Genomic DNA, 13,377 nt, shown 5'->3' with positions numbered 1-13,377 from the left:
AGAAAGCTGAAATAACAAATTAGAAGAAAACCATTGGGAGCTGGGGTATAAGTTTAGTGATAATGTGTTTCTGAGGATGCATAAGGCCCTGGGTTCATTTTGTAACACACACACACACACACACACACACACACACGGGGCAGGGGGGAGCCTTGTGAGTGAGCGAGCGGGGGTGGGGGTGGGGGAGTGCAAAAGTCCAGACAGGAAACCTTGGGTATAAGGCAATAGTTTCTTGACCTAATTCCTGAAATGTAGTTGTTATTATTTATGCCTCTGATGTATAATAACCAGGACATCTTAAATATGTTCATTAATTTGTGACTATACATACTCAATAAGATAGAAAGTATACATATCTGAAATACAAATGAAGCAGAAAAGACAGAGAGAAAAAATGATATATGTGAACAAACTAGTAAAAAGATATATACAACAATTAATTGTATATATATTGAAAAGTCATTTGTAGATAAGTTTAGAAGTTGAGCATTGATTTCTTTCTACTTTCACAAAGTTAAGTCAGATTAAATATGTACATGTTTTAAGATCCTAGAATAAAGGTTTATTACTAAAAATGTTTGTGTGGAGAAAATGTCATAAACTCAAAACATAACTGTAAAAATATTTGCAATGTATGTGACAATGATTAATATCCTTAATGTACAAGAACTCAGTAGGAGGAAAAACAAATAAGCTGTCAACAAAAGGAGGGTAAAGCTCTAGCAAGTAATTCACCAGTAAGGGACTGCAGATTTCCAATTCACATACAAAAGAATATTCAGCTACACTCAATGTCAGGGAATGCCAATTACTTCAAGTTCAAGATCCTTTGTCCTCCAATTATAAAATTAAAAATACTTTGATTTTTTCTAATTACATTTTACATCATCAAATCTCATCTGGTGGAAACACTAAATTCAAATCAATATAGGGGTATGTATACGCTTTATTCCATTTACAGTAAAAGGAATGACTTCCTATCAAGAAATGTTTTTATATTGTAGAGTATTCTTCTCTTTCCACTGAATATATGAGAAATTATATGATACATGTACTTTGCTATCTTTTAAAATCTAAAAATTTATTACTAAAACTGATCTGGGACCTAAGAGTTTAAACAGTTCTAAACAATTATTTGTAAAAGGAGGAAAAATCCTGGAAGGGAATATTCCCATTGTAATAGGGTGGTGTAAGTCTCTGTGACATCCCCACCGAGAGTTCCAAACTTTCTAAAATTAGAGTGTACTATTTGTGAATCTGAAAAAAAGGCTATAGGCATTATTGGGAAGTTGTTAGGATACTGTCTTGATTATGCGTTGTTACCATTGCCATACCTGTCTGATCATGCAGTGCAGCAGTCCCCTCATTAACTTCACTACACTCTGCAGAAATAAATGGAAACAAGGGCTGTTATAAACATACTGAGCTACAAGAACACTGACTCAGCAACTTCAGTCGGTACATGAACCTTTGGAGAACAAGTAACCCTATCCTGGGTTCTAGTTACATGGCATTTACTTTATAGGTACACAGAAGCAGATTGCAGCTAAAAAATTAAATCAAAAGCCATAGGCTATGATTCCTTGGATTTAAATAATAATATAAGTTTGGAAGTTTTACCTAAAAATAAGGCAACCATCTAACAGGGGAGATGAAACAGCTAGAGAAAAGGAACACGTCAACTTACATGGTATATACCCTACAGTCTCCATAGCATCTTTGAATTTTTTTCATTTTATTTTTTAAAGATTTTTTTCATTTTATATGTATGGGTGTTTTGATTATTTGTATATATACAGATCATATGCATGCCTGGCATAAGTAGTGAATATGTTTTAGAACATATCAGCATAGAATAGCTTCTCCAATTCTCTACAAAGCTTTCTGTTTCACAATCTAGAAGACCTTAAATTGGCCTTGTGTCCCACAGATCATACTATGAGCAATTTTTAAAGTAATACTGTGGAGGGTGCCCATAAAATGAGGACACCTTTAAGAGAAAGAGTGACAATTCACTACTGTTTGGTCCTAGTACTGGTTTGGTTTTACTTGGAAAGGTGGGTTTTCAAGCACACAGAGTTTGAAGAGCCACAGAATACACAGAGAAAACTATTAAGACCAAATGAAAACTGGAGTTTGGATCACAAGTAAGATCAGAGTCAAAGGAACAGATTTGCATAGAGGCAATAGAAAAGCCATGAAAAAAAAGATGAGAGAGGAAAACAAGAGAATAAAATAATCAGAAGTGGAAGCAGTCAAAGAGAGACCCTTGATTTACCTGAGTATTTATTTTTATAGCTATGATATTATATCTATATGCCCCAAGAAAGGGGACATTTGTAAAAGCATACCTATGAATAATTCCAATATAGAATATAGAAGTTAGTTAAACCTATTTCTTCTCATCCACAATTCTCGTCTATTCTCAAATTTTTATGAGGAGAGAAGCTAAAATAACAGTTGAAACAAAGAGTATAAAATGATTAACACGGTTTTGGGGAAAATCTATACAGTAATGTTAAGTTGGCAGTAGGTAGAAATTTAACCCATGGATATACTGGATTTAATCTATGTTCATTTACTAGTTACAGGTCAGTTTATTATCTAGGCACAATATTAGATCTGTCTATATTAGAATCTCAAATTGTTTTAAAGTAAGGTCCAGTAAGGATATCTCTGAAAAGCTTTTCCAAGCAATTCCAACGTATGGCCAGAGTTTAGATTACTCATCTGGGCCAGGGACAAATCCAACCCATCACTGTTTCTGTCTATACAGTTATTGGAATATTGCCATGCTAATTCTTTACATATTATCTTTGGTTCTTTTCTGTTATACCTACAGAGCAGAGTAATTAGAGACAAGTGAACTATATGCCAAACATATTGACCATCTGACCCTTTACAAAGATGGGTGGGTTTCTAAATTAATGCTGACATAAGTTTTTAAAACATCAGACCTAATAATCAAATTTATTTTGATCCTTTAAACAAATTCATATAAAATTTAGTAATTCCCACAAAAGCTTTTCTATACTGAAACATTATAAAGTTACTAATAAGGTGATACAAAAATATTTTCAGGGGCAGAGCGGCGGCGCGGCCGGACGCACAGAGGCAGAGCGGCGGCGGCCAGACGCGGCGGAGCAACACCGCATACAGGAAGAGGCTTTCGGGGACCAGCGCAGCGGCAGACCCAAGCGGCGGGGACAGGCGTGCAATAAGGAGAGCAGATCGCCCTACTACAATTGAATCAAAGAGGTAGGCCTTTGGTTGGCCAGGTCACTGGCACAAGGGGAGCCTGGTCCTGTCCTGAAGATCCTTCGGAGGGGTGAGAGGGTTCTTGGCCTGCAGCAGGAACCACGAAAGAGAGTGAGGGCATTTTGTAAGCGGAGCCCTTGGCCAGCAGGGAAACCTGATCCGGTTTTTAAAGGACCCATTGGATAGGATCAATAGGAGGAGATGGGCAGGCGCCAAGGCAAGAATTCACCCAATAATCCGAAAAACAACATGAAAACATCAGAACCCAATGATCTTACAACAGAAGTATTTGAACAACCTAACACAGAAGAAGTGGAAAAAATTGACTTTATGAAGATAATAGAGTCCCTTAAACAACATGTAAAAAATGCCCTTATAGAAATGGATGAGAAGTATAACAAAAAGTTTGAAGAAATGAGTAAATACGTACATGATACCCTGGGAAACCAAGAAAAAACCATCAAACAGGTAATGGAAACAGTTCAAGAATTGAAAACTGAAATGAAGGCAAAGAAGAAAATACAAACTGAGGACCAGCTGGATATGGAAAATCTAGGCCAACGAGCAGAGTCTACAGAAACAAGCATAATCAATAGAATACAAGAGCTAGAAGAAAGACTCTCAGATGCTGAGGACACCATAGAGAAAATAAACGAACAGATCAAAGAAAACAGCAAAGCCAACAAATTCTCAACACAAAACATTCAGGAACTATGGGACACAATAAAAAAACCAAACCTAAGAATAATAGGAATAGAAGAAGGAGAAGAGTCACAGCTCAAAGGCCCAGAAAATATTTTCAACAAAATTATGGAAGAAAACTTTCCCAACTTAAAGAAAGATATTCATTTAAATATTCAAGAAGCATACAGAACACCAAACAGACTGGATCAAAGAAAAACATCTCCTCGCCATATAATAATCAAAACACAAAATATACAGGTTAAAGAAAGAATATTAAGAGCTGCAAAAGAAAAAGGGCAAGTAACTTATAAAGGTAAACCGATCAGACTTACACCTGACTTCTCGATGGAAACTATGAAAGCCAGAAGGTCCTGGATAGAGGTTCTGCAGAAGCTAAGAGACCATGGATGCAAACCCAAACTACTATACCCAGCCAAGCTATCGTTCATTATCAATGGAGAAAACAAGACATTCCAGGATAAGAACAAATTTAAACAATACGTAGCCACAAATCCAGCCCTACAGAAAGTAATAGAAGGAAAATCGCAACCCAAGGAATCCAACACTGCCAACACTGCCTACAATAACCCAGGCATCTAATGACCCTTCACGAGCACATCTCAAAGAAGGGAGACACACAATCTCTACTACCAAAAGCAAAAGGAATAACCGGAGTAAACAACCACTGGTCATTAATATCACTTAATATTAATGGGCTCAATTCACCTATAAAAAGGCACAGGCTAAAAGATTGGATACGAAAACAGGATCCAACATTCTGCTGTTTGCAAGAAACACATCTCAACCACAAAGACAGGCACCTACTCAGAGTAAAGGGTTGGGAAAAGGTGTTTCAAGCAAATGGTCCTAAGAAAAAAGCAGGTGTGGCCATACTAATTTCTAACAAAACTGACTTCAAACTAAAATCAATCAGAAGAGACCGAGACGGTCACTTTATACTCATAACAGGAACAATTCATCAGGAGGACGTCTCAATCCTGAATATATACACCCCCAATATAAAAGCACCTACTTATGTAAAAGAAATATTACTAGAACTCAAGGCAGACATCAGACCACACACACTAGTAGTAGGAGACTTCAACACACCTCTCTCTCCAAGGGACAGGTCAATCAGACAGAAACCTAATAGAGAATTAAGAGAATTATTGGAGGTAATGAAGCAAATGGACTTAACAGACATCTATAGAACATTCCACCCAAATAGGAAAGAATATACCTTCTTCTCTGCAGCTCATGGAACCTTCTCAAAAATTGACCACATACTCGGAAACAAAGGAAACCTCCACAGATACAAAAAAATATCAGTGTCCACCTGTGTCTTATCAGATCATCACGGATTAAAGTTAGAAGGCAACAACCACGCTGCCCCCAAAAAACCGACAAACTCATGGAAACTGAACAGTCAACTACTGAACCACACCTGGGTCAAGGAAGAAATCAAGAAAGAAATTAAAGTCTTCCTTGAATTTAATGAAAATAAAGAGACAACATACTCAAACCTATGGGACACAATGAAAGCAGTGCTAAGAGGAAAGTTCATAGCACTAAGTGCCCACTTAAAGAAAACGGAGAATGCATACATTGGGGACTTAAAAACACACCTGAAAGCTCTAGGAAAAAAGAAGCAGACGCGCCCAGGAGAAGTAGAAGACTGGAAATAATAAAACTGAGGGCTGAAATCAACAAAATAGAAACACGGAAAACAGTCCAAAGAATCAATGAAACAAAAAGCTGGTTCTTGGAGAAAATCAACAAGATCAACAAACCCCTATCCAAACTAATTAAACGACAGAGAGAGAACACGCAAATAAATAAGATCAGAAATGAAAAGGGGGACATAACCACAGACACAGAGGAAATTCAGAGAATCATTAGATCTTACTACAAAAGCCTGTATGCCACAAAACTGGAAAATACAAAAGAAATGGACATTTTTTTAAATAAGTATCATATACCAAAGCTAAACCAAGACCAGGTGAATGATCTAAATAGACCGGTCTCTCGCGAAGAATTAGAAATGGTTATCAAAAATCTCCCTTCGAAAAAAAGCCCAGGACCAGATGGTTTCAATGCAGAATTCTACCAGAACTTCCAAGAAGAACTAATACCTATACTCCTTAATGTATTTCACAATATAGAATCAGAAGAGTCATTGCCAAATTCCTTTTATGAAGCTACAGTTACCCTGATACCAAAACCACAAAAAGACCCAACCAAGAAAGAGAATTACAGACCGATCTCACTCATGAACATCGACGCAAAAATTTTCAATAAAATACTGGCAAACCGAATCCAAGAACACATAAGAAAAATTATCCATTATGATCAAGTAGGCTTCATCCCAGAGATGCAGGGCTGGTTCAACATACGCAAATCTATCAATGTAATCCACCATATAAATAAACTGAAAGAAAAAAACCACATGATCATTTCACTAGATGCTGAAAAAGCATTCGACAAAATTCAACACCCCTTTATGATAAAGGTCTTGGAGAGAATAGGGATACAAGGGTCCTACCTAAATATAATAAAAGCTATTTACAACAAGCCAACAGCTAACATTAAATTAAACGGAGAAAAACTCAAAGCCATCCCACTAAAATCAGGAACACAACAAGGATGTCCACTCTCTCCATACCTCTTCAATATAGTGCTTGAAATTCTAGCAATAGCAATAAGACAACATAAGGAGATCAAGGGGATTCGTATTGGAAAGGAAGAAGTTAAGCTTTCGTTATTTGCAGATGATATGATAGTGTACATAAGCGACCCCAAAAATTCTACCAAAGAACTCCTACAGCTGATAAACAGCTTTAGTAATGTGGCAGGATACAAAATCAACTCCAAAAAATCAGTTGCCTTCCTATACACTAAGGATAAGGAAGCAGAGAGGGAAATCAGAGAAGCATCACCTTTCACGATAGCCACAAATAGCATAAAATACATTGGGGTAACCCTGACCAAGGAAGTGAAAGATCTACTTGACAAGAACTATAAGTCTTTGAAGAAAGAAATTGAAGAAGACACTAGAAAATGGAAAGACCTCCCTTGCTCTTGGATTGGGAGGATCAACATAGTAAAAATGGCATTTCTACCAAAAGCAATCTATAGATTCAATGCAATCCCCATCAAAATCCCATCAAAATTCTTCACAGATCTGGAGAAGACAATAATCAACTTTATATGGAAAAACAAAAAACCCAGGATAGCCAAAACAATCTTATACAATAAAGGATTGTCTGGAGGCATTACCATCCCTTGAAAGACCCCCACTCATTAAGCAGCAGTAACGCCATTTTGCAAGGCTTAAACTTTGGAGCAACGCAAGTAATTAGAGCAGGGAAGTTCGACTTGAGAACAAGGGCGGAGAAGCCAGGCGAGATATCTGCGGTCAGCCGGTCAGCCATCTGGCCCCAAGCGATAAGGAACCCGCAGCTGGCCTGCTCTAATGAGAACATCCCGTTTGCTTAGGGAAACAGGATGCCTATAGTCAGCACATGTGCCCAACTTAGAATATCAGTAATTCACAGAAGAGACAACTCCCCCTATGAAAGATCCCAGCTTATCTGCTGTAACGTCATTTCACAAAGCTTTTGACGAACGACTGTAAGTGCAGAGTAAGGTCAGGGTCCCTGGCTGCAAAACAGGATCTTTATATCCATAGATTAGGACAGGACATCAATTAACAGGATATCTGTTCCCATACATCTGTGCTGGGAGAGGAAAAACCACCTGTGCCCCTTGCCCCATTCCAACTGACCACTAACGATGCATTTGCTTCTGTAATCTGCTTCTGCTGCCCTCTTTCCTATAAAAAGACCTTCCCCCAGTCTGCAGGCGCGCTTGTCTCCCGAAAGACTAAGCCGCCCCAGGTACCTGTGTACTCAATAAAAGCCTCTTGCTGTTTGCATCCGGAGAGTGGTCTCGCTGTTCCTTGGGAGGGTCTCCCCAGTCTGAAAGACTGCCTACCACGGGGGTCTTTCACCCTGACTTCAAACTCTATTACAGAGCTACAGTATTGAAAACAGCTTGGTATTGGCATAAAAACAGAGAAGTCGACCAATGGAATCGAATAGAAGACCCTGACATTAACCCACAAACCTATGAACACCTGATCTTCGATAAAGGAGCTAAAAGTATACAATGGAAAAAAGAGAGCATCTTCAACAAATGGTGCTGGCAACACTGGATGTCAATCTGTAGAAGAATGAAAATAGATCCATATCTATCACCATGCACAAAACTCAAATCCAAATGGATTAAAGACCTCAATATCAGTCCGAACACACTGAACCTGATAGAAGAGAAAGTGGGAAGTACTCTACAGCACATGGGCACAGGAGACCACTTCCTATGTATAACCCCAGCAGCACAGACACTAAGGGCGTCATTGAATAAATGGGACTTCCTGAGGCTGAGAAGCTTCTGTAAAGCAAAGGACACTGTCACTAAGACAAAAAGACAACCCACTGACTGGGAGAAGATCTTCACCAACCCTGCAACTGACAAAGGTTTGATCTCCAAAATATATAAAGAACTCAAGAAACTAGACCGTAAAAGGCTAATCAACCCAATTATAAAATGGGGCACTGAGCTGAACAGAGAATTCTCAACAGAAGAACTTCAAATGGCCAAAAGACACTTAAGGTCATGCTCAACTTCCTTAGCGATCAGGGAAATGCAAATCAAGACAACTTTAAGATACCACCTTACACCTGTAAGAATGGCTAAAATAAAAAACACCAATGATAGCCTTTGCTGGAGAGGTTGTGGAGAAAGGGGTACACTCACCCATTGCTGGTGGGAATGCAAACTTGTGCAACCACTCTGGAAAGCAGTGTTTCGGTTTCTCAGGAAATTCGGGATCAACCTACCCCTGGATCCAGCAATACCACTCTTGGGAATATACCCAAGAGAGGCCCTATCATACAACAAAAGTATATGCTCAACTATGTTCATAGCAGCATTGTTTGTAATAGCCAGAACCTGGAAACAACCTAGATGCCCTTCAACGGAAGAATGGATGAAGAAAGTATGGAATATATACATATTAGAGTATTACTCAGCAGTAAAAAACAAGGACTTCTTGAATTTTGCATACAAATGGATGGAAATAGAAAACACTATCCTGAGTGAGGTAAGCCAGACCCAAAAAGAGGAACATGGGATGTACTCACTCATATTTGGTTTCTAGCCATAAATAAAGGACATTGAGCTTATAATTCATGTTCCTAGAGAAGCTAAATAAGGTGAATCCAAAGACAAACACATAGGCATCCTCAGGAATATTAACCTTCATCAGGCGATGAAAGGAGACAGAGACAGAGACCCACACGGGAGCACCGGACAGAAATCTCAAGGTCCAAATCAGGAGCAGAAGGAGACGGAGCACGAGCAAGGAACTCAGGACCACGAGGGGTGCACCCACACACTAAGACAATGGGGATGTTCTATTGGGATCTCACCAAGGCCAGCTGGCCTAGGTCTGAAAAAGCATGGGATAAATCCGGACTAGCTGAACATAGCAGACAATGAGGAATACTGAGAATTCAAGAACAATTGCAGTGGGTTTTTGACCCTACTGCACGTACTGGCTTTGTGGGAGCCTAGGCAGTTTGAATGCACACCTTACGAGACCTGGATAGAGGTGGGCAGTCCTTGGGCTTCCCACAGGTCAGGGAACCCTGATTGCTCTTCGAGCAGATGAGGGAGGGGGACTTGATCGGGGGAGGGGGAGGGAAATGGGAAGCGGTTGTGGGGACGAGGCAGAAATCCTTAATAAATAAATAAATTAAAAAAAATTAAAAAAAAAACCAAAAGAGAAAAAAAAATATTTTCAGCTATGTGAAAGGTCATATAACAGAACACTAAAATTTTAGAACTGGCAATTCAGCTTTTTCCTCATTTTTCCACTTGGGTCAAATAAGGCAAGAAACCAAATCAGCATTATGATGCGACAACAGATTTATTCTAATGATCTTGAAATGTTTTGATCAAATTATATCAGACATGTATTTACAGTTCTGCTGATATTAATCTATAGCAATCAATACAAGGAACAAGCTACCAAAGTACTAAAGTATCACAATACCAAAACATTCAGTAGGATACAGGACTAGGGGTTTTAAAAAAACCATTCCTACATTTTCCAAATTTCTATTATGGCATTATTTCTACAAAAGGTCTATACTTCCTAGGCTAGAGCAAAAACTCCATTAAGTTTTGTGTCTATTGCTATTATGCTATTGCTATTGACAATACAGTGAGACTTGTCCCACTGCCGGCAACTACAGCTTCTGATTATATTGCTACTCTTAAAAATACCAAATCCCAATATCCTGACTTACAGATCACAAATGGAGTTCAAGGGAAACGACAGGAGAAAATGGCTGGTCTGGTAAGGCTCTTCTCTAATGGCAACAGATCCACGTATACTTACAACTAATAGCAGAGTACTTTATCATTACAGAGTTTATGGAATCCAAACAATGCCAACTTATTGCTCTTTTAGACACTTGAGAGGATGTAGTTCCGTTTGTGCTCAGAAGTTCCTTAAAGGATGCTAATTTACTGAGGGGAAGATGCCTTAAAAGTTGGCTTAAAATCATCTCCTAATGCTGACTTTAATTTGTCCCGAGGCAGGCAACAAGCTCTCTAAAATAGTGGTCATAACTTTAAAAATCAACACAGTCGTACTTCTGTCTGATGAGGAAGGCCTGTTGATTTGTGCCAGTTATGTGTATATAAATACTACAATTATTTTTCAAAAATAAGTAAAATAGTACTTATCTGCTCCCAAATAGTCTTCTCAATGAAAACAAAATGGTGGAACCTGAAAATACACTTAGAGGATTATTAACTTTAGGACTATCAGGGTAGGATTTTGAAAAGTAGTGAATATACTGCACCCCTTTCCTTGAATCTGCAAGTTTCAAGTTTCCACTGCAATAACCAAATCAAACTGCTTCAGTCAGAGTACATGGAAACTTTATAGAATGCAATTTCAGCAGGATGGCCTACGAGCGACATTTCCTTTAGCTCCCACTCACCCTACCACAACCACACACAGCTCCACATCTCTACGTGATTCTGTTTGGATTACCTGCTCCAGCTCATAGGCCTTCGCCTTGTCCTCATCACGGTCTGCGTTTTTCCGATATGCCAGGCCCAAACCCCACACAGCCAGGATGCTGTACACATTATCTCGGACCCAGGCATCTTTCTGATCATAACTGGCTGGAAGCAGTCCTGTCACTGGATTCTGCAAGATCAACCAAGAGAGGACAGGCAGCTAACTTCAGAGTGTAAAAGGAAACATAATCTATGGAATAGTTTATTTGGAAATCTTAGTCTTTCTCCTACTTCCCCATTCTTGAGTTTTAGAACTTTTTTTTTTTTTTTTACCAATTTCAGGCAGACATTATCCCCCAGCTTTACTGAGTTATAACTGACAATAAATTTATACAGATTTACAGTATGCAACAGGTTAATTTGACACATACACGAATCTATGGTGAAATGATTAGCGCAATCATGCTAATGTAGCCATCACCTCACTTTGATGTGGTGGGATTTACTCTTTCAGCAAATTTCAGGTATACAATTCAAGTACTATGGAATAGTCAGTGTGCTACTGATGTTAATCAGTGTTGCAGAACATACTTGTTTTGTAACAGAAAGCTTGTTCTCTTTCCGTATGCTATCTTAAGACTGAGAAAGAGCCGGTTGGAGGCTTACAAATCCAAATGTGGGTATTATTAAAATAAAGGCACTATTAAAGTTATTATCAAATGTATTACTAAGAATTGCTAAAAGTATTTTTTAAAAATGTAATTTTTCAGTTAAATTCAACTACGAACGAAGTAAAGGAGTAAAAAATATATTTAGAAATACATACAGTCAGGTGTGATGCCTTATGCCTGTAATTTCTTGGCTGGAGAGACTGAGCAGGAGACTGATGCTACTTCAAGGCCAGCCTTGGCTACACACTGAGTTTCTGTCCATCATGGGCTACAGAGTAAGACTTGGTTTCAAAAACAAACCAAACAACTCCAAACAGTATACATTAGCCAGGTGCAGTGGTGTATACCTGTAATTCCAGCACTGAGGGGCTGAAGCAGGAGGATGGAGAGTTTGAGGTCAGCCTGGGTTACAGGGTGAAATCCTGTCTCCAGCAAACAAACAAAACAAAAACAACTTAGGAAACAAACAACAACAACAACAAAAAACCCACTGGTTTATGATCTGTTATCCAAACTCAGGAGACTGTGGCTTCCAAGTTCAAGGCCAGCCTAAGCCACGGAGCAAAACTATTTAAACAGAAGTATACACAATGTGCCTTGACCTTGGCAATAGTCTAAGGTCTCTTAGGATGGCTAAATGTTCTCCTACATCTTTGCGGGGAGTAGAAGTAGATGGCTGAAACCCGGGGTGAGGGTGTCAGTAAACAAGTGCTCCTGGTACCCACCTGTAGCCGGGAGTGGGGGGAAGTGGGTAGTTACTGGAATTACTGCAAAGGGGTGGGAGTTGTGGTTATTCATGCCACACTTTGGTTCTTCCTCAGGTTCAACGTGTAACTTTCCTGCAGGATCTTTTAGGGCCTCCCCACAGACAAACGCTTTCGAGGGTTCACCCAGGGTCAGTGTCCAACTGCTCACACTTCACCCTTGCTTACTCTTACCTGATGGCACAGGATGGTCTGATGCACCAGCCGAGCATAGCCGTCCAGGCGGACCCCTGAGTTACTCCGACTCCTCATCGCACCAAGTCCCTAATCCCCCAGTCCACACTCAGGGGAAGCTTGGACACCAGGCCTGCGGAAACCTTCGGAGTGCACGCTCACTCGCTTGGCCGATGGTTCCCGCGCGGCGCCCCGCTCCAGCGGTCTCGGAGTCCACTTTAGGTGGCGGCTCAGCTTCCCGTGGTCTAGGCTTCAACTCGCAAAGTCCCCGGTCTCCACTCAGTCTCCCATGACCCCCGGGAGCCGAACCGGCATCCTCCGTTGGACTGAGGGAGACCTCAGCAGCTCGGAGCCTCCAGGCTGGCAACTGCGGCGGGTCAGCGGCCGCGGCCCCGCCTCCCCTGGCGAGCACGCGAGGGCGGGGCGTGGGTCCTGCAGCTGCGCGCTGCGCCCATGGGCTGGCCGCTGGGGCGCGTGGCGGGGGGGGGGGGGGGGGGGGGGGCGGCCCTCCGCCCAGAATGTGTCGCCGTAGGCAATGTGCTCTCCTGAGGTTATTTTTGAAACATTCCAAGTGACTATTTTAATTTTGCACGCCTGTTGTGTGCACAGGCTGTTGCTCTCACTTCTGAGGGACTAGTTTTAGGAACCCACGGGAACTTGGAAAGTGAAAGGAGAGACTACGCGCATTTGCGCTCAAGGGCTGAGCGGTTCGATTTCCGGATCTTTGACAA

The 13,377-nt window shown here is 40.4% G+C and overlaps 1 protein-coding gene across 1 annotated transcript; it reads right to left on the bottom strand.

The window, feature by feature from the left end:
- Positions 1–1,334: 1,334 nt before the first annotated feature.
- Positions 1,335–13,046, bottom strand: LOC121445693 (phosphorylase b kinase regulatory subunit alpha, skeletal muscle isoform-like; the record flags this gene model as incomplete). Its single annotated transcript, XM_041647841.1, has 3 exons — positions 12,647–13,046; positions 11,069–11,227; positions 1,335–1,382 (listed from the first exon to the last, which is right to left on the bottom strand). Coding segments are annotated over exons 1-3 (285 nt in total), but the record flags the coding sequence as incomplete, so codon positions are not given.
- Between the last annotated feature and the right edge of the window lie 331 nt (positions 13,047–13,377).

This window comes from Microtus oregoni, unplaced genomic scaffold (assembly GCF_018167655.1).
Source record: "Microtus oregoni isolate MIOR12 unplaced genomic scaffold, Mior012 000288F_ref0000415, whole genome shotgun sequence".
In the NCBI taxonomy this organism is placed as follows: Eukaryota; Metazoa; Chordata; class Mammalia; order Rodentia; family Cricetidae; genus Microtus; species Microtus oregoni.
This window is presented reverse-complemented; position numbering and strand designations above follow the sequence as displayed.